This window comes from Molossus molossus, unplaced genomic scaffold (assembly GCF_014108415.1).
Source record: "Molossus molossus isolate mMolMol1 unplaced genomic scaffold, mMolMol1.p scaffold_m16_p_16, whole genome shotgun sequence".
NCBI lineage: Eukaryota > Metazoa > Chordata > Mammalia > Chiroptera > Molossidae > Molossus > Molossus molossus.
This window is the reverse complement of record NW_023425351.1, coordinates 2,019,999-2,035,376: the sequence shown is the minus strand read 5'-3', so window position 1 is coordinate 2,035,376 and position 15,378 is coordinate 2,019,999. Positions and strand designations below refer to the sequence as shown.

The 15,378-nt window shown below is 45.2% G+C and overlaps 1 protein-coding gene across 2 annotated transcripts in view; it reads right to left on the bottom strand.

Annotated features, from left to right (window-relative positions):
* Positions 1-405: 405 nt before the first annotated feature.
* Positions 406-15,378, bottom strand: part of RALYL (RALY RNA binding protein like) — a 255,020-nt gene continuing 240,047 nt past the window's right edge. For both annotated transcript variants that reach the window (XM_036264057.1, XM_036264056.1), the window contains exon 8: positions 406-1,307. In XM_036264057.1, coding sequence (XP_036119950.1) covers positions 1,290-1,307 — 18 coding nt within the window. In that variant the 3' untranslated portion in view covers positions 406-1,289. The remainder of the gene's footprint in view (positions 1,308-15,378) is intronic.

Genomic DNA, 15,378 nt, shown 5'->3' with positions numbered 1-15,378 from the left:
TCAACTCGAACATAAACACTCGTGTGCATGTAGTTTTGGTCTCTATCCTGAATAATTTTCCTAAAATTTCTGCATTTGGATAGAAAGCATGCCGTGTGAAAATGCAACCAGAGCATGGCTTCTCCTGGCACCGAGGCCGCGCGCTGGCTTCTGTCTCGTGGCAGCTTCATGGGTTCCACATGTTGCTACGTGACGAGTGTGAGCATGTGGGGCCCATGACAGGCATGCCAGTGAAAGTATGCTGCTTTCGTGATGGCACTGATTTCATGGCATTACAGTGACCTAAAAGCCCAAACCCAAGATTGCAACCAAGGGCACCCCGGAGGAAAGCTACACACCACTTTGGTTTGAAAAGAAACAGAATTTATTAAGAAATTATATGCTGAACTCTCCTACAGCCTGGGAAGCTGGGGTCTTCCATTTCCACGGCACAAGACGACAGCTGAGAACTCTGGGAACAGGGGCGGTGCTGGGGAAGGGGTCTCAGGCGCAGGAGATGCACGATGTCCGCACCCCTTTCAACATCTGGATCCAGAGACAGGACAACCCTTTCCTGGTTCCCACCTGCACTGTTCTGAGCCTGCCGGGCCCCACCCCCGGAGTACGGGGCGATCACTGGGTCGTTCCTTCGGCCCAGCAGCGGCGAGGAGGCTGAGTTTAATCACAGGTCAAACCCGCAGTCCTTCCCATGCGCGCATCACACCTGAAGTGCTGCGTTCTTTATTAACACAGAGTGCTCAGAGAGGCAGACAGGCAGCCTTTTCCAGTGTTTTATCCTTGTGAGCTGAAGTACTTCAACCATAAATTAAAAATAAATTACAAAAAACTAGCATATGATGTATCTTTTCTTACATAACATTGTCGGAAATAAGCTTTAAACGTAGAATTGCAGTATCACCCGACTGGATAGACGATCAATGGTCAAACATGCTAATCATAAAAATAGCTTTTACAAATATACATTTGTATATAGTGTCTCCCTTTCCATTCATAATATCCTTCACATTTTAAGACTTTTAAGACCAAAACAAAACAAAAAAACAAACCCCAAACATAATTAGCAATGGAAACACATTTACAGTCTAAACCATAAAAATCTGACAATCATACAGCTCAGAACATAGAAGAAATGGAACTTCTAAGATTGAACAATACTGTCCATTTTATTTATTTGAGTTTTATATAAATAAGACCAAAGATGCTGCTCCCCAGGAAGGAACCTCCTGTCACATTTCTGGGGGTTGTTGGAGCTTCGCTTTTCTGTTTGGTGGCATCATTCATAATTCAGATCACTTTATCTGTAGAAACTGAGAAAAGAAAAAAAAAGCATTTTAAAATATAGAGATTTGTGCTTCATTGCTGGTAGCATGTGTATGTGTAAGTTAGATTTTAAGGCTTCATCAGAAGAAGGACAAAAGAAGAATTAGGTCTTTAGAGAACTTATAGCACCCTGACTTTTTTTTAAGTCCAGCTAATTTAATGCCTGAGATCAGCAATAGTTTTTCACCCTGAGCTCTGTCCAAGCCAGAGCAAAAGCGCTTGCCACCCTAGATTAGGGAACGAGATGTGGGTTGCTAAGGGCTTTTAGCTGTCCTCGACGAGACTGGCCTGTGTATGTTTCCTGGAAGGCGTCAACAGCGCGTTCCCAGACCCACACACCTGGGGTAAAAAGCCAGGCCAGGTCCTGACCTGAGTCACACAACCTTGGTGGCACTCTGGCCATTTTAACCATGTCAGTTCTCCCAGTCCACGAACACAGACTCTCGCCCTCTCCTGTGTCTTCTTCAGTTTCTTTAAACAACGTTCTGTAGCTTTCAGTGTCCAGTGCCGTCACATCCTTTGTCAAGTTTATTCTTTCTGTTGAAATTGTGAAAGAAATGGCTTCATGCATTTCTTTTTCTGAAATTTTATTGTTAGTATACAGAAATGTGCACACTGAGTTTTTGTACGTGGATTTTGCATTCTGAAACTTCACTGTACTTGTTCCCAGTAGTTTTTTGGTGGAGTCGTTAGGGTTTTCTATATAAAGAATCATGTCGTCTGCAAGTAGTGACACTTTTAATTCTTCATGCCTAATTTGGATGCCTTTTCTTTCCTTCTCTTGCCTGACTGCTCTGGCGAGGACTCCAGACGGTGCTGAATAAGGGCGAGACTGGACATCATTGCCTTGTTCCTGATCTTAGAGGAAAAGTTCTCAGCTCTTCACCACAGAATAATATCAGCAAGGGTTTGCCATACAGCCTTTATTATTTGGAGGAATTTTCCTTCTACACCGTCTTACTGAGTATTAAAAACAAAAGAAAACAAAACAAAAAAACACAAGGTGGGAAGTATCACAGTCCCTGACTGCAAAGCGATAATAACCAAAACAGCATGATATTGACACAGAGACAGACACACAGGCCATGGAGTAGAACTGAGAGCCCAGAAATAAACTCACATGTACATGGGCAAATGACTTTCGACAAAGGAGCCGAAAACATACAAGGGAGAAAAGGAAGCCCCTTCGATCACTGGTGCTGGGAAAATTGAAAAACCACCTTCAAAGAATGAAATTAGATGGTCACCACGCACCACAATGAACTGCAAATGAATCAAAGACCTAAAGATCTGACCTAGAAGAAAACACTGGTACTAAACTTATGGACATGGGTCTTAGGAGTTTATGGAGTTCACCTCAAAGGCAAGAGAGGTAAAAACAAAAATAAGTGAAAGGCATTATTTCCAGCTAAAAAGCTTCTGCACAGCAGAAGAGACCACCAACAGAACAAAAAGACAGCCAACTGAATGGGAGAAAATGCTTGAAAACAACACCCCCAATAAAGGGTTATTATCCAAAATATAGAAAGAACGTATACACCTCAACAACAAAAAATACAAATAAAAAATGGGCAGAGGACCTGAACAGATAGATACTTCTCCCAAGAACACATATATTGACCAACAGATTCATGAAAAAATGATCAACTTCTCTACCTCTTAGGAAAATGCAAACCCAAACTACAATGAGATACAACCTCACATCTGTTAGAGCAGCTAATATTAACAAGACAAGTAATAACAAGTGTTGGGGTTGTGGACAAAAGAAACCCTCATTCACTGCTGGTGGAAATGTAGACTGGTACAGCCACTATGAACAACAGTCTGGAATTTCCTGAAAAAAATTAAGAATAGAGTTATCATATGACCCAGCAACCCCTCCTCTGGGTATCACCCCCAAATCTGAAAACATTTATTCCCAAAGACACATGCGCCCCTGTGTTCATTGCAGCACTGCTCACGGTGGCCAAGGCACGGAGACAAGCAAGGTGCCTTCATTAGATAATTGGATAAAGGAGATGTGGTGCATACGTACAACGGAATATGACTCAGCCGAAGGAAGAGACGAGGTACTGACATTTGTGACAACGTGGATGGACCCTGAGAATATCACGCTAAGCTCAATAAGTAAGACGGAAAAAGTCAAGAACCCCATGATTTCACTCACATGTGGGATATAAAACAGAAGCATAAAATGAAAACACAAGACAAACAAAAACTCATAGACACTGACAATGGTATGGTGGTTACCAGACAGAGGGGGTTGGGGGAAGGGTGAAGAGGGTAAGGGGGTCAAATATATAGTGATGGAAGGAGACTAGACTTCAGATGGTGTGCACACAATGCAATATACAGATGATGTATTACAAAATTATACACCTGAAACAATTTTATTAACCAATATCACCCCAATAAATTTAATATCAGAGTCTCTCCATAAAAGAGGCTTTAGGGAAAAAAAATGATTGAGACATAGTTTCAGTTTGATGATTTGACGTCTTATGTCCAAATCTCTTGTTTGTGCATGAAACTGGAAACTCCAAGAAAACACGAGGTCACCATGTTGATACATTTAACTTATTAGATTTTAAGAATTATTTCATCCTCAGAAAGATTTAGTTAAACCAGACAAACAAAGTACTTAAAAACACAATATAAAATTCACAAATGGCATTTACAATGCTTGAGTGCATTTGATAAACTAATTGGACAATCCTTTTTCAAAGTACTCCTAGAAGATTTGTAAATGTGCTATACTTATAAATAGATCCCTAATGATAAGTGCCTAACAATGCTGATTTTAAAACTCTCATAAATCAAGCAACTAAAAATAAACAAATTATATACCCTTGGTAGTCTTTCCTCCAGCCACAGCACCAAACCCTTCCATCCGTAGGGAAGCAGCGCCGGGGGCGGCCGCATCACGTGGTTTTGGATATTCTCCTGTCACTGTTTTCTGTCCTTCCTCCTGGGCTCCTGACCTCTAGACTATACGCTTCCTGACCACATGGGTGTATTTCTAAAAATGAAATGCTATTCTAATGTGTTCTTCATGGAATTCCAGCCTTTGTGTTTGTACAAGGGAAGTGCCTATTAGTCTCTTTATTGACTGGTTGATTTTATTGGGTTGACATCAGTTTGCAAAACCATACAGGTTTCAAGTGTACAGCTCAATACAACATCATGCTCATGCTGCACTGTGCGCCCATCACCCCAAAGTCTCTCTCTGCCTTCAGTTCCCCCGGTTGGCCCACTCCACCTACCCCCACCCCCTTTTCCTTCTGGCTATCACCACACTCCTGTCTGTGTTTGTGTGTGCGTGTGCGTGTGTGTGTTTGTGTATCTGTGTTTATATATATAAACACTATATAAACATAACATTTATAAACATTATATATATACACACACACACATATATTTGCTTAATCCCTTCACCTTCTTTCATCTAGCCCCCAAACCCCTCCCCTCGGACAGCTGTCAGTGTGTCCACGTATCCACACCTCTGGTTCTATTTTGTTCATCAAATTTTACAACCCAAAGGTTTGAACTCATGGTAGAAGGTAGGTGTGCTACTCTTTGCGTTGCATAAAGGAAATTTTATATGTTTCCTGTGTGCAGAGACCCCAAACTATGCAGGATCACTGTGACAATGGCTGCCTCAGCAAACACAATGACACCGGTCCTCTGGGACAATGTGGACATGTGTGCCTCAGCACCCTGAGGGTGGGTGTGGATGGCTGGGCGTGTGCTCAGCACCATGAGGGTGGGTGTGGATGGCTGGGCGTGTGCTCAGCACCGTGAGGGTGGGTGTGGATGGCTGGGCGTGTGCTCAGCACCCTGAGGGTGGGTGTGGATGGCTGGGTGTGTGCTCAGCACCCTGAGGGTGGGTGTGGATGACTGGGCGTGTGCTCAGCACCCTGAGGGTGGGTGTGGATGACTGGGCGTGTGCTCAGCACCCTGAGGGTGGGTGTGGATGGCTGGGCGTGTGCTCAGCACCCTGAGGGTGGGTGAGGATGGCTGGGCGTGTGCTCAGCACCCTGAGGGTGGGTGAGGATGGCTGGGCGTGTGCTCAGCACCCTGAGGGTGGGTGTGGATGGCAGGGCGTGTGCTCAGCACCCTGAGGGTGGGTGTGGATGGCTGGGCGTGTGCTCAGCACCCTGAGGGTGGGTGTGGATGGCTGGGCGTGTGCTCAGCACCCTGAGGGTGGGTGTGGATGGCTGGGCGTGTGCTCAGCACCCTGAGGGTGGGTGTGGATGGCTGGGCGTGTGCTCAGCACCATGAGGGTGGGTGTGGATGGCTGGGTGTGTGCTCAGCACCCTGAGGGTGGGTGTGGATGGCTGGGCGTGTGCTCAGCACCGTGAGGGTGGGTGAGGATGGCTGGGCGTGTGCTCAGCACCGTGAGGGTGGGTGAGGATGGCTGGGCGTGTGCTCAGCACCCTGAGGGTGGGTGTGGATGGCTGGGCGTGTGCTCAGCATCCTGAGGGTGGGTGAGGATGGCTGGGCGTGTGCTCAGCACCCTGAGGGTGGGTGTGGATGGCTGGGTGTGTGCTCAGCACCCTGAGGGTGGGTGTGGATGGCTGGGCGTGTGCTCAGCACCCTGAGGGTGGGTGTGGATGGCTGGGCGTGTGCTCAGCACCCTGAGGGTGGGTGTGGATGGCTGGCACTGGCTAAGGCTCCTTCTCAGGGCCTCTGGGGGCCTTCTCTGCAGGGCAAGGTGCTCCCAATACCGTGCCCACTGTGTGGGTACGTTTACTAACCATCCTATTTCTTCAGGTCATCTTGGTGGGGACATCACTTTAGTATATTCTTCAAGTACTCTGATCATCTCAAAAGAGGTCATGAGACTTGGCAAGTACCCATTTTGTAAAGAAGAAAACAACAGCTCGCTGTCCTTTGCCCATTCCACACCCCATCTGATCTCTCTCCCCTTCCTTTGCTCCGGGCTTGTGCCCAGTTACACAAAATCCCTCTGGAAGGAGGCGGGGTTGGAAATAAGGCGCGGAAGGCTCATTTCCTGCTGGGAAGCTTCAGTGTGGCTGGCTGCTGGGCGTGCACAAGAAAAGCGTCCTGACCTTTGCTCTGCGGAGCTGCAGGTCATGAATGCAGTTCTCCTTGTCAAAACCTGAAAACATACTCACTGACTGTTTGCATCGAGGGCGTGGGCTGAAGGGGGCGACTGAGCCACCCTCGATGCCCTTTTCTCAAGGACAGCCCCCAAAGCAGCTGCGGGGAGGGCGCCCGCACAGCGCAGCGTGCCTTCCCCTCCTGCACGGGGAGGTGGCCTGCGGGCTGGGGGCCGGTGCTCTCCAGGCAAGTCCCCCTGAGCATGAGCGACCTTCACTGGCAATCTGCCCGTGTCTGAGCAACAACCACACAGCCACTCGGGTGCGCCTGGGTGGCCCTGAACCCAGAACTGACTTCTACTTGACAAAGACGAAAAAGATAATGTTCATCTACAGGAAAAGCGCATTTAATTTCAAGCCACATAATTAACATATTAGAAGGAAAATATAAGGGATAAACACACCTGGTTTACAGCTCTACCTGAAACTGTCCTTTTTAAGATGTCCTGTGACTTCTTTAATACCAGAAACGCTTCTGTTTTTTTTCTTAATTGAGATTTATAACTAATAAATAATTTAAAAAGTGTAGGTAATCTGTATTTTTAGGTAGCATCTATAAAAGCAAAAAAGGTAAAATTGCGCTGGCCGGTTTGGCTCAGCGGTTAGAGCGTCGGCCTGCAGTCCCGAGAGTCCCTGGTTCAGTTCCCGCTAAGGGCACGCACCTCGGTTGCAGTTTGTCCTCAGCCTTGGTTGGGTCGTGCGTGTGGCAGCCACTCAATGTGTCCCTTTCACATTGATGTTTCTTTCTCTCTCTCTCCCTCCCACTCTATCTGAACAACAAATGGAAAAAAATGTCCTCGGGTGAGGATAAAAAAATAAAAATAAATAAATAAAAGCAAAAAAGGTGAAATGAAATATGTGGACAGCCCTGGCCGGTTTGGCTCAGTGGTTACAGTGTCGGCCTGAGGACCAGAGCTGAGGGTTCAACTCTGGTCAAGGGCACGCACCTCGGTTGCAGTTCATTCCCGGCCCTGGTCAGGTCGTGTGGGAGGCACCCAGTCCGTGTGGCTCTCTCACTATGCTATCTGATAATACGTTAAAAAATAGCCCTGGCCAGTTTGGCTCAGCAGTAGAGTGTCAGTCTGCGGTCCAGAGAGACCCGGGTTCGGTTCCCGCTAAGGGCACGTACCTTGGTTGCAGTTTGTCCCCGGCCCTGGTTGGTCGTGCGGGTGGCAGCCACTCGATGTGTCCCTTTCACATCGATGTTTCTCTCTCTCTCTCCCTTCCTCTCTCTCCCTCCCACTCTACCTGAACAAAAAATGGAAAAATGTCCTCGGGTAAGGATAAAAAATATATATATCCTTGAGTATGGAATAAAAGTAAAACAAGAGATGTATGGCTAACACAAGTGGTAGAACATTTCACAGAGGAGCAGCGACTTAGCAGCAGGAATCTTCTGTATTGTTGTTAGCGCTGCTGACCTTGAACACACAGATGGCCAGATATTTCTCCAGCAAAAGCGGGTGTTTGGGAACAACAAAGAACTGCAGCCCGAGGCAGCGGTCTGCTGGTGATCCAGGCACCATCCAGGGAAACAGAAGACAGGAGCTCATTTATGGCGGAAAAGGGGAAGCTGACCGGGTTCTCCCAGCTGGGCGCTGATCCACTGGGTGTGACAGCCCCCCACTCCAATTGAAATGACGTTTCTGTTCATTAATTTTTACGCTACTGATCACGTTGACCGAGCAACTGTTCAGCTGTTACCTTTTCTAAACAATGGGACTACATGTGGCTTTTACAAACTTCTCACTACACATAAGACACAGTGCAGTGCAGAATTCTGACTGGCGTGCAGGGATTGCTGGCCCTGCTGGGCGTCGTCGGTCAGCCGTACCTTCTCTTAAGCTCCTGGCACCAAAATTGCACTGTACTTAATATTTATTTATTTTTTATTTTTTTTATTTTGAGAGAGACAGAGGTGGGGAGAGGGGAGAGAGGAATACAGAAACAATTTGTTGCTTTTTGTTTTGTTTGTTTTTTGTCATATAAAACTACCAAGCTAAATTTTTAAAAAAAGTTTTGCCCTTTCATTATATTTATTTTAACTATATATTTATGCAGAGGGGTACTTGGTTTTTCATTTATTGAGATGAACTAAAATTTGGTTCTAAAGATACATTTATTTTAAGGAAGAAAATGTCAATTTAATTTAAAAATTTAAGTTAAAAGTACTACCAGTGGTATATATGGCAAAAATACTTAGGGTATCACACAAATTAAAGTGCATGAACTTTGTGAACACTGATGTGAACATGTGTAAGGGTTTTGGAATCTCATGGATCCTGCTGAATCTGGTTCTGCTTTTCAGTCGCAGCATGACCTGGGGGTGTCACGTGACCTTTCCAAACCTCGACTATCTGTCGAGTCCCGACTCCTCAAGGCGTCTCGGAAATAAAAGAAATGGTGTGTATTAACACACTCAGCATTATTCCTGGAGGCAGTGGACACGGAAAATACTGTTTCTGTCCCCCTTCTACTTGAGTCTTCACGTGAAATCAGTCTCCTCTGTCCCTGTGTGTCCTACCCCTCGGCTTTCTGCCTGTTCAGAGAAGCCACCCCACCTTCGGAGACAGCGCAGGCCCAGGGAACCCCATGCCTGTCCGGTCACCTGCTCTGAACGGCAGGGGAGCGTTTCCTCCAGCAGACAGGCCGAGCTCGCCAAGGTCGCTTTTAGGAAACATTACTGATCATTGTGAAAATGTTTTCCTGAGAACTGTGGCAATGGGAAACTATCAAATGTGCAGATGGGATCCAGAATACATCTCTGGTTCTGCTTGATAAGAATTTATTATTAGTAGTATTGTTATTATTATTATTTGGTATGTGCCCTTAGCGGGAACCGAACCCGGGATTCTCTGGTCTGCAGGCCAATGCTCCAACTGCTGAGCCAAACCGGCCAGGGCTGTTATTATTATTTTTTAAGGTTTCCAAAGATCTCTGTCTCTTCATCTCCGGCTGCCTTGGAGCTCGTGTTTTTCACGTTTAGAGCCACTGTGAAGACGGCCAGGCTGGACGAGGGGAGACCTTGGGCTGAGTACGGCCGCGGGCCGGGTTTGCATCCGTCTGAAGGTCAGCAGTCCCAGGACCTGGCTGTCCTGGAGGCAAAGGTGCAGAGCAGCTGCGATCAACAAGGCTCTTTGCAGCTCACACACTGCCTGGATCAACACTGGTGTCATCCCAGGAAAATGTTTTTTCTCATTTTAGAAATTAACTTCCAGAATTGTAAAAGGTCAGCACCATTTAGAAAATGATTCTCGTTTCCACTGGGAGCCTGTGAGGCTGTGAATAAGATCGAATAAAAGGAAGCCACGGTTTCCTTCCCTTCAGTGTCCGTTTTAATGGAATGTGCTCCTACCTGTCCCCATTCCTCGTCACAGCTTGTTAGAGTCGGTGCAGCGCGAGCAGGTAGGACGTAGTTCCATCAGAAGGACTTCTGCTAATAACTTCCTCCGCGTGCTCGAATCCAGCTTTCTCCCACTGATATTTATCAAATGAAGACAGTCTTTTATCCACCCATTTCCTTTTATCCTGAAGTTTTTGAAGTTGATCATGTTCAACATTTTAAAAAATAGCTAGAAAAATAATCAATGAAGTCCTACACACTTGGTAATGAATCAACTATGTTTGAAGCATTAAAAAAAAACCACCCTGAATTTGGAAAACATTGCTAGCAGTTTGGCAGATGAAATGCTTCAGCCGCTAAGTTCAATGACCCCTGGAAAAGGCAACTGGGTGGCCAGTGTCTGTAGTCAAGTAAGCCTCCCCTGGAAACAGGATTACTCTACCCAGTGATCCAATGTCAGAACATCTCCCTGTGGGATTTTAATATACTGGAACACTTAGAGGAACGAACTGCCTGCTACAGCGAAGGAACTGGCCCCAGGTCCATCTGGAATATTGCTGTGCCCAACATTTTAGATTCAGAATAAAGAAAACATACAGCTACAGGTTTCAGTGTTTTTATAGATTCAATATTATAGAAAAGAGGAGGCATGACTAACATTCAGATCTAGAAGAATAAAATGAGAATAATTTCAAAATACGTTTAGTATGTATTCACATAGTGTACCAGAAAATTCAAGGAACAGGTCGCTGTCGGCTGAGGGGCCCAGCATGACTTTGCAGGATGAAGGACATGATGTCTATGTGCTTTCTTTGAACATAAAGACAGGCAGGAAAGTCTAAAACACGATTGTCACCTTGTTAAACCAACGTGGGGACTCACTCCCGTGACTGCGGGTCTGCAGTTTTCACTGACGACTGTCCACGGAAACCGGTGAACAGAGGAACACATTGGAGAACTGAATGGGATATGCATGGAACAAGTCTCAAACCAGGCAGGGACCGGACAAAGCATGGTTAAGATTTCATGATTCCAGATGATATCTCCATGGTTACAGTGCCATTTTAAAAAATGCCCTTTTACCCAATGCAATTTGCGGAGTCTTTACATTTCCCCATAAACTGGAGGTAATTCTCATTAAAATGATCCTTTTAAGTCAAATGGAGCAAATCTTCACCTACTAGGCAATCGGTAAATTATTTCTCACGAGTGGCTGACAGAAAAGTGAAAACATTTACAAAAATACGCGATGAGTTTTGCTAAGCACATATATTTATATATTTCAGAACGGTTTTCTTGTGGAAATAAAATTCTTTCCTTTGGCTCTCTGGTGCGTTCCATTACCTGCTCAAACGATTTTTACTTCTTGAAAGCATCAAGCAAATGCCAGCATTTTTTTTTTTTAACATCACATATTGTTTGAATACTGGTTTCCTTAAATCTAGAAATTAGAAAAACACTGGTTAACTGGAGATGGTTAGCAAAACTTATGTTTATGTTCTTTTCTTTTAAATTTTATTGAATTTACTTGGGTGACATTAGTTAATAAAATTATATAGGTTTCAAGTGTACAACTGTATGATAGTCATCTGCAGATTGTATTGTGTGCTCACTACGCAAAGTCAAGTCTCCTTCCATCATCATTTATCCCCCTTCACCCTCTTCTCCCTCCCCTACCCCCTTCCTTCTGGTAATCACCACATTGCTGTCTGGGTCTATGAGTTGTTTTTTCTTAGAGTCTTTTTTAAAAAAATTTTTTTTCTTTATTGATTTTAGAGAGAGAGGAAGAAAGAGGGAGAGAGAGCTAGAAACATTGATGAGAGAGAACATCCATTGGCCGCCTCCTGCATGCCCCCCACCGGGGATTGGCCCCAAACCTGAGCATGTGCCCTGACCGGGAATCAAACTGGCAACCTTTTGGTGCAGGGTCGACACTCAACCACAGAGCCACACTGGCTGGGCTTTTTCTTAGAGTCTTATCTACCCTTAATAGGCTCTCTATTTAAAATGTCCACTGTATCATTTTCTTCAGTGAATTTCAAATAGACCTTTTAATTGGCAAGTTCAAATTTAAGTAACAGCAAAGGTTGCTTAACAATGAACCATCAAGTAACAATGAAATTAATACCTGGTTACTGTTTTTGTTGTTCAGATCGAAGACTATGTTTTTAGAATGTAAGTCTCTGACTAGAATATAAGCCTCCATCTGAGAATGAAGCACCCTCCACCCCAAAAGAGGCTTATTCTTTTTTATTCACTACCTTCTACTACTGCTTAGAATGATGTCTGAGCATGATACTCATTTAATAACTATTTGCTGGCTGCATGAATAAAAATGGCATGAATAACCTGGCCAGTGTGGCTCAGAGGATTGAGCATCGTCCCATGGACTGAGAGGTCCTGGTTTGATTCCTGATCAGGGCACATGCCCAGGTTTTGCGCTTGATCCCCAGTATGGGGCATGCAGGAGGCAGTCGATAGATGTTTCTTTCTCACATAGATGTTTTTATCTCTCTCTCCCTACCTCTCTCTAGAAAATCAATAAAAACATACTTAGAAAAAATTTTTTAAAAAATTGCATGAATGGAAAAGCACACATCTAGGTTAAATTGTCTCTGTTGCATAAAACTCTTAGTATCACTAGGACCCTCTTTCCAATAGTTCCTTAAAAATTTTTTTTTTCCTTTATTGATTTTTTTTTTTTTTTATCCTCACCCGAGGATATTTTTCCATTTTTTGTACAGATAGAGTGGGAGGGAGAGAGAGGAAGGGAGAGAGAGAGAGAGAAACATCGATGTGAAGGGACACATCGAGTGGCTGCCACCCGCACGACCAACCAGGGCCGGGGACAAACTGCAACCGAGGTATGTGCCCTTAGCGGGAACCGAACCCGGGTCTCTCAGGACCGCAGGCCGACGCTCTAACCGCTGAGCCAAACTGGCCAGGGCCCTTTACTGATTTTTAGAGAGAAAGGAAGGGAGAAAGAGAGAGAGATAGAAACATTGATGAGAGAGAACATCGATTGGCCACCTCCTGCACGCCCCCCACTGGGGATTGGGCCCACAACCTGGGCATGTGTCCCGACCAGGAATCGAACCTGGAACCTCTTGGTGCATGGGTCGATGCTCAGCCACTGAGCCACACCGACTGGACTTTCCAAAAGTTCTTGCCCTTTGGGACTTGGGGATAATTTACAGGAAGAAAAAGATGTTTTTGCCTCTCTGAGAGGAGTTTATTGATTTAATGTTGCTAGGCTAGACAACATCAGAACTAGGGTTGGGTTTTGTCCATCTGCACAAAAACAGGCATTCTGAACAAACCATGCATGTGGGCTAAAAATCCATATGTTAGCCCTGGCTGGGTTGCTTGGCTGGAGCATTGTCCTGTACATCAAAATGCTGCGGGTTTGATTCCAAGTCAGGGTGTGTGCAGGGGGCAGCCAATGGGCGTTTCTCACATTGGTGTTTATCTCTCTAAATAAACCTCAATAAAAACATATTTTTGGATGAGGATTAAAAAAGAAGCATGTTCCAGACATTGGGTCTGGCACCCTACTCATCCTTAAGGGAACAACGGCAGTCACCTCCTACGAAGCCAGAACAAGACAGCTCTCCCCATGGGGCTCCTCATTGCTATGTGCGTGTGTCTGATCAGCGGGATGGGAATTCCTTCCCATCAATAATCTGGTCTTGGGGTTCAGATCAATGTGAGGGGATCAAGGTTCCAGTGGTGAGTGTTAAGGGGTGGGACTGAGAGAGATCCAAAGACTAACACACAAAAAGCTTCACTTGGGTAAGTCTGATTATGTATGGCGAAGTAAATGATGGACAAATCCTTTTCTCTAATGAGATAATTGTGTCTGCTCTTTGACATTTTGACATATTTAATCCGCACCTGAGGATATGCTTATTGATTTTAGAAAGAGGAAAGGGCAGGGAGGGAGAGAGAGATGGATATGAGAGAGAGACATCAAATCCACCTGGGCATGCGCCCTGGCCGGAATCGAACCGCAGCCTTTCGGTGCACGGACAATGCGCCAATCAGCTGAGCCACACTGGCCAGCCGACCAGCTCATTTCTCCTAGTGTTCCCCAGTAAGTTTCTCCAAACCTGTGATCTCTGCCACTTTCTCAGGGCTTTCAAATGCGTCTTTGTTAGCCTTCCAAGCCCTGTGCTCAGGCCAACGGAAATGATCTCTGAAGAGCATTTGAGGTGAGAGATGTCATTGCTAACAGAATACACTGGAATTTCAAGACAGTGAACTTCACAGGGAACATGTATAAACAGTGTAGCCAAATCACTTACATTCCTTCCTTTTAAAATTATTAAAATTTTCTACAATGGGCATCTCCACTGAATTTTGTTATTCAAGGGGAGAGAATAAGTTTGTCATTCACAGAAATTCATAGTGGAGATTTTTATACAAGTGATCTTATTTAATCCTCTTATAATAACCTGCAAAGACTTCCTTGAACAGCCGTGGACTTGGGGTTTGCCTAAGGTCCTATAGCCATCAAAAGGATCATCTATCTGAATCAGAAACCCAAATAACCCTTCTTGGAACTGAATTGCTGAACTTGTACCTGCACTTTGAAGGGTGAATAAGAAGACTTTTCTCCATGTCAGAAAGGTAAAGAGACCAATTTCCCCTGCCCCTTTCCTTAGATGGTCTCTTCAGGGTCTAGTGAGTCTGGTCCTATTGTGAATTGACAATATTTATAGTGGAGAGAGCCAGATACCACCAAGATCATGGGCCACATAATCTCTCTAATATATGATAAGGTTGACTTTTACCTGTCCTCGGCTCCTAAAAAACAGGGAAAGTTAACACCTCCTCCTTTTTATTCGAGTAGATGGTTTACTGCAAAGAACCATCCTTCCCTGTATGGCTCAGACAGGACCCACACAGCTAGACGCAGGTCCTCCAAATCCCTATCCTTGCTCACATAAATGAATAGCCGAACTGTTTTATCCCTGTTGGCCAATGAGAATAAAATGCTTGTTAACCAAACTTTGGTGAAGCTTCTCTCTATCCGGAACTCCAGACTATGGCCCCCCACAATCCTGAGCCCATGGACAGTGTTCCAGAAGGGCCCCTCATGGAACATAGGCTGGCCCCAGGGTCAAATAGGATGTGGTCTACTATCCAATATGGCACTGTTCACCCACTGCCCCATGTCAGTTCATTCAAACCTTGTTTACGCCTCTCTGTACAAGGGAAAACCTTTTCAGCCCACTCCTGGGATACGTGCAGAGCCTATGGTTAAGACTGTTGGAATCCCTGTCAAGATTCCTTTAATAAAGCAACTCCTCACCAAATCCATATAGAGTGTGTGTGTATGCTTTTTTTAATTAAAAAATTTTTTTCCTTTATTGATTTTAGAGAGAGAGGAAGTAAGAGGGAGAGAGAGATAGAAACAGAAACATTGATAAAAGAGAACATCGATTGGCCGCCTCCTGCATGCCCCCCACTGGGGATCGGGCCCACAACCTGGGCATGTGCCCTGACTGGAAATCGAACTGGTGACCTCTGGTGCAGGGTCAAGGCTCCACCACTGAGCCACACCGGCTGGACTACACACACACACACACA